Genomic DNA, 8,687 nt, shown 5'->3' on the forward strand with positions numbered 1-8,687 from the left:
GATCCCAACTTATGGCGACCCTATGAATAGGGTTTTCATGGTAAGCAGTATTCAGAGGGGGTTTACCATTGCCTTCCTCTGAGGTTGAGATGCAGTGACTGGCCCAAGGTCACCCAGTGAGCTTTATGTCTGTGTGGGGATTCGAACCCTGGTCTCCCAGGCCATAGTCCAACACTCTAACCACTACGCTAATTAATACAGATGTGCACTTGACCATCTTACAGACAACTTACAGCGAAAGACCACTTTTTTGTATCTACACGGTTGAGGACAGAGTTGTGAAATTGATTTATTCTTGTTCCCTTCAATGTATATATGTTCTATTTGGTGAATGTGATCCAACTATACCAAGCTCTAACTACTGTCTGCCACCTTGAACTATCCTGTTAATTAATATTGTTTTCCCATGATATCTGCCTAATTGGAACATTTGGAAGCAGATCACTGATTTCAATAAGATCTCCTCTGATAACATCTTTGCTCGTATCCTAGTTTCAAATCAGCCCAGGTGAACTTGATCTTGAATATGTATTATTTGCCACTGTGAACACAGTAAGTATGGTTATTCTGGGGTGAGTAGATCAAATGAGAGGGATTTTTTATGTGCCCTCATCTAATTTTAAACACATTACCTGTACAATAAACCCCACTGGCTTCAATAGCTCTTTCCAACTTGAGTTTAGCATCCTATCCTAGTAGAATAGGAATTATGAATATGCCTTAAATTGGCTTAAAATTAACCTGCAACAAAAAGGTGCAATTGTATGAGTACTAGACCAGAATAATTAATCCAGAACAAAGAATTAATAGGTGTGATCACTGCCTCTCAGTCTCAGGGGAAGGCAATGGTAAACCCCCTCTGAATACTGCTTATCATGAAAACCCTATTCATAGGGTTGCCATAAGTCGGAATCGACTTGAGAGCAGTCCATCTCCATTTCCATTTTATTTAAAAAAACAAAAACAAAGTTATGCTCCTTAAGGTTGAAATCACACACACTTACCTGGGAGTAGGTCCCACTGAACTTCACAGGAGTTACTTCTGAGTAGGCATACTCCAAGAGTGTCAACAGAAATATTTCAGGGGAGGGGGAGGTCTATGAATTGTCACTGGAGGTCATTGGCAACCCACTTCCCCCCCCCCATTACATTTAGAATTCCAGGTATGGGTTGGGAAGCACCCACCACCACCAGGACACCCTTGGCATACACAGAATGAAGGTAGCCTTATTCACACATTACACTGACCACAGGTACAAATGTATGATGCTGACATATACAGCTCAACGAGTCTTAATACAGGTCAGAGATTGTACTCACTGAACATCACATGTGAATAACTGTACCAGTGTACAGCTCAACTATGTCTGTACACGGACTGTACACGCGTTGAATGTAACTGTGAGCATCCCTACTGTAAATCGTATTAGAAGTTAATACGGAGCCCAAAAGGTGTGGTTTTGTTTTAATTTATGACCCCTAAAGTAGCTAAGGCTGCACTCCTACCCCCACTTACTTACCTGGAAGTAAGGCCTCCTGAACACAGAGGGCCTAATCTCTGGTGGCACGTGGCTTCCCCTCCCCACTCCACAAGCGGGAGGAGGTTGAGGGGAAAACAGCAGCAGCAGCAGCAGCGAGTGAAGTTCTAGCGGAGCTGCTGGCCAGCTCCCTTGCTGGCGCCGCCGAGGGGGAAAGGCGAGAGGGCCCGCAGGCCACAACCTCGTCGCCTTTGCTGCCCCCTCGCCTTCCCCCGCCCTCTGCGCCCTCGCAGTTTCCTCCCTGCCTTGTTGTTTTCATTCCTTCATTGAGCGACCGGGCTGGGGGACGCCCCAGTAGCTGCCTAGCCCCCTTCCTATGCCACTCCCGCCCGCCGGCCGCGAGCCGGGGGCTTCTTTCTCCTTTCAGGGCATGGTGGTTCGGGGGATTATTTGGGACAGGAGCCCTCGTGGCCCGGGGGGGTGGAGAAGGTCCCGGCCGTCAGACACTCCTTATACGGCCCGGCCCGTGTTACCTGGGCCTGGGCTCCTTCTTTGGGCAGCCCCGCGGCCGCGCAAGGGGCCTGGGGGGCTCCAGCCGGGCCGCCTGTGCTTGCTCGATGCCCAACACCCAAATATGGAGACATTCCTGTGGGTCGGCGGCAGGGGAGGGGAGAGCCCGGCAAGAGCCTATATAAAACCCTCCGGCTCTCTCACAAGCCCACCGAGCTGTAAGAGCTGGGAGAAGCAGCAACCGGAGCTGAGAGGCAGGAACCAATCCAAAGGTGAGTCGGGATGGACGGGCAGAAGGGCTGGATCCGGGCAGGAGGACAGTAGGGAAAGGAGAGCCAGAACTTCCCAGCCGGACGGCCCTTGGAACACGGGGAGAGAAGGTGGAGACGTAACCAACCACACTCAACCATCCCCAAAGAGGGAGTCGCCACACGTCTTTCTAGTAGAAAACAGATTAGTTTGGTAGAAGTGAGCTGAAAACAACTGCATCCAGTGCTTTCTCCTCCAGCTCTTTTCAGTTGCTATTGCTTTAAAAAAATTCAAAAACTTACAAAGGAGATCCTGCCTGCCAGTCTTCAAACCAACCTGGGACCAAGATTTCAAATTACAGGAAACATCTCACAGCTTGGGCTGCTACCTAAGACTGAAGAATCTTAAAATATGAAATCATTCAAAGCCTAAGTCGTGACATTCTGTGCGGAATGACCTAGGAGGTGTGAGTTCAGGTTCTACCCATGCCATCCATGGAGCTAGTGTGACGCCACTAGCCACTTGGAATGGACTCTATGGGTGAGGGGCAAGGAGTAGAACTGACAACAGGCAAGTCATAAAATCCCTGGGATAAACAAATCAGCTTGTCACTTGGATCATAACCCATTGATGCTTATAATTAAATGGGAAGGCAATGCTTCCAGTTCGAAGGATCCAGCCTTCTGTCACCATTTTGTATGATATTGGTACAGATGAATGGTAATTTTACTTTGTTTTATGAAAAGGATGTTGAGCTACAAATAAAATGGAGTGTTTTATTTGTTGGACAATCTTTGGTTTTGGTTTATTCCATTTTCATCCTTCGCTTCCCTAATTCTTTGAGGCATTCTGTGGTTTCAGACACAGAGAAAGGGTCTACCCCACTGGCAGCCTGTGTCACTCCTAGTTGGAATCTGTAGTGAGCACCTAGTTGTCCTGAGGAAAGACCAGTCTCCTTGACCCAGGACAATCCAGCTGTTGCAGCACTGCAACTCAGGGTGCTTAGCGCCATCTAGAAATGTGTCCTGAATGCTTCCCAAAGAAGCAAATCTTTCAACTTTCACTGTAACACACTGTTCAGATTGTGGCAAGGTTTGTGTTATCCCCACTGAGATGTTGTTTTAAAAACAAAATGGATCAATCTCATTCAACATTGTCACTTTCTGAAAGTGCCAATCATGGCAGGGGGGTGGACGCCATTGCTAAAACTCTTAAGCACACTTACTTGGGAGTAAGCATCATGGAAATAAAGGCACTCATGCCAGGTATATGTGCATTGTATTTGCATGTTAACATTTTAATATGGGAATCTAGAAGTGGGTGGCCTGCACAACTCCTTTGAGAGGTGGTTGGATTTAAATTTTATTTTTTAGGGGGTGAGGCTGCAACCCCAAACACACTTACTGTGGAGTCAGACCCATTGGACTCAGTTGAGCTTACTTCTGAGCAGACATGGGTTGGATTGCATTGTAAGGCCTAGCCTATTACTTTGGAAGTAACGGAAACAAATGGGACTTAATTTTCAGTAAACCTGGTTCAGTTTATCAAGCCCAAGTACTTTAATCTGCCTATGCTGAAGATTCAGCTATTACTTGATGTTTTAGTTGGCAGCTTTTTATGATCAATATAAGTAGGGGAAAGGAGAGAAGAAAAATCTAGTTTGTGCCCAGTATATGAATTACTTTCTCCAGAATAATGGTCCAGCAGGAGGGCTGTACTGTCCCAGCATGCCCTTTTCCCACATGGGAGAGACCCTGTCAGACTTCTATAGGTTAAAATTCTGCCAGTAGCCTCTGACTCCTAAACTTGTGTGACTGGAGGCCTGCTGTCCGGTTGCCTCTTGTGACCTCCTCTTGTTTCTGCTTTGACTCCAGAAAGCCGACACCATGTGTGATGAGGATGAGACCACCGCGCTCGTATGCGACAATGGCTCTGGCCTGGTGAAGGCTGGCTTCGCCGGAGATGATGCCCCAAGGGCTGTGTTCCCCTCCATTGTTGGCCGCCCCCGTCATCAGGTATTTTTGCCCCTTCTGCCAACCATGCCCCTCTTCAGCTATAGGCAGGTTGAGAGATGCAATATCTATTAGATTAACTTCTATTCTCCTGGGAAGGCCTGGACCCTGAGTGGGATTGAGAAATTAATATATACCAGATGGGCCACAGCATTTCTTCTCTGTCTTCCATTCCTGTTGGCCTTCCTAACGCTAGTAAGATTAAGGCTCCAGTCCTATGAACACTTACTTGGGTATAAAGACCATTGAATTCAGTGGAACTTACTTCTGAGTAAACATGGATTAGATTGGAATAGTACCTTTAATAGAGCAGTGACATTCAATTTATGAAGTTCCCTGGAGCAGAAATCTTTTGAAACAGGGGTATTAAATAAAAGTTTGCCTTAATATGTATTTTGGAATTGAAATAGGGAGTGTCCACCATAGCCTGTGAGCCAATATTATTTTAGAAAACGAAGAGGCATACATTAAAATGAGGGACAATCAGCCACTGTGGGCAGACTATTACAGTGTTCCCTTTTCCTCAGAAAAAGATATAATCTGTGTTAGTTGGTCCCCTAAATGTATTCAGTACAGCTACTGCTATGAGCTTCCTTCATACACCCTGCTGTGAAGGAAAGGCCTCCAGGCCTTGATAGAAATAGCCTGCTTTTTCCTTGCTTAGTGTAGAGGATAGCAATCCGTGTGTTACTATCCACTTCCTCAGCCCTAGGAAGATGCTGAGACCTTTCTGACTTCCTTCCTAGGGTGTCATGGTGGGTATGGGTCAAAAAGACTCCTATGTAGGGGATGAAGCTCAGAGCAAGAGAGGTATCCTGACCCTGAAGTACCCCATTGAGCATGGCATCATCACCAACTGGGATGACATGGAGAAGATCTGGCATCACACCTTCTACAATGAGCTCCGTGTGGCCCCTGAGGAGCACCCCACCCTGCTCACTGAGGCCCCTCTCAACCCCAAGGCCAACCGTGAAAAGATGACCCAGATCATGTTTGAGACCTTCAACGTCCCAGCCATGTATGTGGCTATCCAGGCTGTGCTGTCCCTCTACGCTTCTGGTCGTACCACTGGTGAGTGACAGTGCCAGAAAGGGAGAAGCAGAAAGGAAGGATGCCCAGGGAACCCCATGAGCTACCATTTCTCCCAGGGAGGGAGAGCTGCTTGCAATCCAATTAGGTTAGGGTATATTAGTCACTGACACTGATGTGGGTTTAGGAACTCAGGAAATTGCCTTATACTGAAACTGGCCACTGGTCCTTCTAGCTTAGTTTCACCTATATATAGACATCTAGTTGGCACTGTGAGAACAGGATGCTGGGCTAGATGGGCAGGGCTGCTGTTATGTTCTTACACTGACAGCAGCTTTCCAGGGTTCCCGACAGGAACTTTTCCCAGCCCTACCTGCTTCTTCAAGGAAAGAATGACAACAAATCCTTGTATACTTGTACAGACAATCTGCCACTGAGTCTCCTACATGCCTTTAGTGACAATGAGACTCTTATCAGACCATCAAGAAAAATAAGAACCCAGCCACTGAAATGAACACAGTTTTGCCCTTCAGACATGCATCTAGCCATTAGCTGGAACGCCTACTACGGAAGGGGAACACTTTTCTGATAGCACTCCCTGTGGGATGACTGGCAATCTCTTATGCCTCATCTTGCACCCTTCCTCTCATCTCTGTGTCCCCTATATCAACCTGACACTGCAAGCAGATGGAAGCAGGTGTCGCAGTCTCCTTTGCTAAGTTTTGTGTCTGTTTATTTTTCTGTAGGTATTGTGCTGGACTCCGGTGATGGTGTCACCCACAACGTGCCCATCTATGAGGGTTATGCTCTGCCACATGCCATCATGCGTTTGGACCTGGCTGGCCGGGACCTCACTGACTACCTAATGAAGATCCTGACTGAGAGAGGCTACTCTTTTGTCACCACCGGTAATGAGCACGACCTCTCCAACCCTCAGCCCTTGCACTAGCATCTGACTGACACCTCCTTGCCCTGATTTAGAACTATAAATGCCCTTTAACCACTGATTGCTCTGCCCTCTGATTGGTCTTTTGCTCTTTAAGACACTAGCAGATGCCTTAGAAAAATTTCTAAGAAGCTGGCATTTCGTTTGTGGTCATCAGGTAGAGGATGAGTCTGGAGGCTAATGAATACACATTTGGCATTCCTCTGCTTGGCTGATGCTGCCAGGCTTTGCAGAACCATACATTTAAAATTCACAGGCAATATATCTCATGCTATTGGCCTCATTCATAAAAAAATGTAAGCTAGAAGTTCTGGCACATGCTGTCCCTCTAGTGGCAGATACTTAAACTATTAACACCTGAGGTCCAGTTTTAATGTACAAGCTGCCCATGCCCCAGATTGAATTATTTGCTCTTCTCCCCTTCTGGGAGGGATTCTTGTTTGGCAGGCTGTTAAATTCTCCTTCTTCTCTCTGACAGCTGAGCGTGAGATTGTCCGTGACATCAAGGAAAAGCTGTGCTACGTGGCTCTGGACTTTGAGAATGAGATGGCTACTGCTGCCTCCTCCTCCTCCCTGGAAAAGAGCTATGAATTGCCTGATGGGCAGGTCATCACCATTGGCAATGAACGTTTCCGGTGCCCAGAAACCCTTTTCCAGCCATCTTTCATTGGTATGTATCTCTCTGTTAAGTGTTATCTCCAGTGATCTCTCTTCTGCAGAGTTCTCTCTCTCTCTCTCTCTCTCTCTCTCTCTCTCTCTCTCTCTCTCTCTCTCTCTCTCTGTGTGTGTGTGTGATGCGAGTAGCTTCGTTCATCTTTCTGTTCCTTTATCTTCCCAATGTCACCAGGTATGGAATCTGCTGGTATTCATGAGACAACCTACAACAGCATCATGAAGTGCGATATTGACATCAGAAAGGACCTGTATGCCAACAATGTCATGTCTGGTGGTACCACCATGTATCCCGGTATTGCTGACCGCATGCAGAAAGAGATTACTGCTCTGGCTCCCAGCACAATGAAGATTAAGGTGGGCTCAATTCCATGGATTACTGAATCACAATTTGTATGCATTAGCCATACTGTAGGATATAGTAGAAGAAGATATAATGCTTAAGGCAATTATTGACATTTAATCATTGCACTTGGAAGGAGTCTCCATGCATGCACACTAGAAATAGGAAGACAAAATGTAATTGCCTTGAGAGCCCCTCTTGTGTGGCTCACCTTGCTTGCACCTGCTTTCTGCTTGTGCAATAATTACAATCCAAATGATGCTATTATTATGATGCTGTAATCCGAATTATAATCCATACGATGCTAGCTAATTAACTATGTAGTCAGTATTACAGTATTAGTGGTGTTCCAAGAGCTACGATAGGGAATGTGGAGGACTAAATAGTATTCCTGTGTACCTTCAAGCATAGCCCTCTTACACTTGACCATATAATCAGTATCCAAATGGTGGGAGGTAGTGCCACTGATTAAACAGGATGCTTCATTTTAGAACCCCTTTTGCAGAGATCTGCTATCACTGATATAATTACCCCATATATTTTTTCACTTGCCAACTAAACCATTCCTTTTGCTTCTTGCAGATCATTGCCCCACCTGAGCGTAAGTACTCTGTCTGGATCGGTGGCTCCATCCTGGCTTCCCTGTCCACCTTCCAACAGATGTGGATCACAAAACAGGAATACGATGAAGCCGGCCCATCCATTGTCCACCGTAAATGCTTCTAAACATGTTTACAAAAAGGATCATTATTATTACTTGGTAACTACTCTCAGGATGACGACATTGTGAGTTGCAGGCTGTGGAACACCTGCAATAGCCACGTTAACGTTCTATTTTGTAACAATGTCTTTGTTACTGTTGCTGCAGACGCCATGTGACACTGAGTGTATGTAAAGTGTACATAAAATTAATTTATTTTACCTCATTTTGTTATTTTTCAAACCATGCCCTGCGGAAGGAAACCAAAAAAATACTTCAAGAAGCATTAAATCATCAGTCATTCTGTCACGCCCCAATGAAGCTGGCTTTGTGTGATTTATTGCTCTCAAATGCTGTGGGTTGTAACATTTCAAGCCTGCTGGCTTTTGTTCAAGTAGTTGCAATACAGAAAAGGGAGTGGGTGCTTAAAAGGTAATCTACATGATAATGATGTGGGAATAGGTTCATATCACAGAAGTGCTACACCATATAATGAGACTTTGATTTCTAGAAATACACACAGTTTTCTGTGAACACATGTGGAAGGGGGTGTGCTTAAAATATACACAGAGCTGCTGTTACAGATGGCCAGGCACGATTGAATTATTAACCCCAGATCACCCAGTGAGACCATAGCTGAGCAGGAATTCATATTCAACTCTCTCATTTTGAACCACACTGGCTCTCAAGATTGTCGATCACGTGATTTTTCTAAATAAGACAAATAATTTCAGAGGCATTCATGTGT

The 8,687-nt window shown here is 45.7% G+C and overlaps 1 protein-coding gene and 1 long non-coding RNA gene across 8 annotated transcripts in view; one reads left to right on the plus strand and one right to left on the minus strand.

Annotated features, from left to right (window-relative positions):
- The window catches only part of LOC133383558 (uncharacterized), a 30,691-nt gene extending 28,501 nt beyond the window's left edge, over window positions 1-2,190 (minus strand). For 2 of the 7 annotated variants that reach the window (XR_009762333.1, XR_009762332.1), the window contains exon 1: window positions 1,521-1,916. This is a non-coding gene — a long non-coding RNA (uncharacterized LOC133383558). Of the gene's footprint in view, window positions 1-1,520 lie in introns of all 7 variants that reach the window. The other 5 variants (XR_009762330.1, XR_009762334.1, XR_009762331.1 and 2 more) reach the window with 5 other exon arrangements.
- Window positions 2,151-8,260, plus strand: ACTA1 (actin alpha 1, skeletal muscle). The gene is made up of 7 exons (XM_061624482.1): window positions 2,151-2,260; window positions 4,112-4,252; window positions 4,996-5,320; window positions 6,025-6,186; window positions 6,703-6,894; window positions 7,072-7,253; window positions 7,822-8,260. The coding sequence occupies exons 2-7, from the start codon at window positions 4,124-4,126 to the stop codon at window positions 7,963-7,965; spliced, it is 1,134 nt and encodes a 377-aa protein (XP_061480466.1). The 5' UTR covers window positions 2,151-2,260; window positions 4,112-4,123; the 3' UTR covers window positions 7,966-8,260.
- The last annotated feature ends 427 nt before the right edge of the window (window positions 8,261-8,687 follow it).

The sequence above is a fragment of the Rhineura floridana genome, chromosome 4 (assembly GCF_030035675.1).
Source record: "Rhineura floridana isolate rRhiFlo1 chromosome 4, rRhiFlo1.hap2, whole genome shotgun sequence".
Lineage (NCBI taxonomy): Eukaryota > Metazoa > Chordata > Lepidosauria > Squamata > Rhineuridae > Rhineura > Rhineura floridana.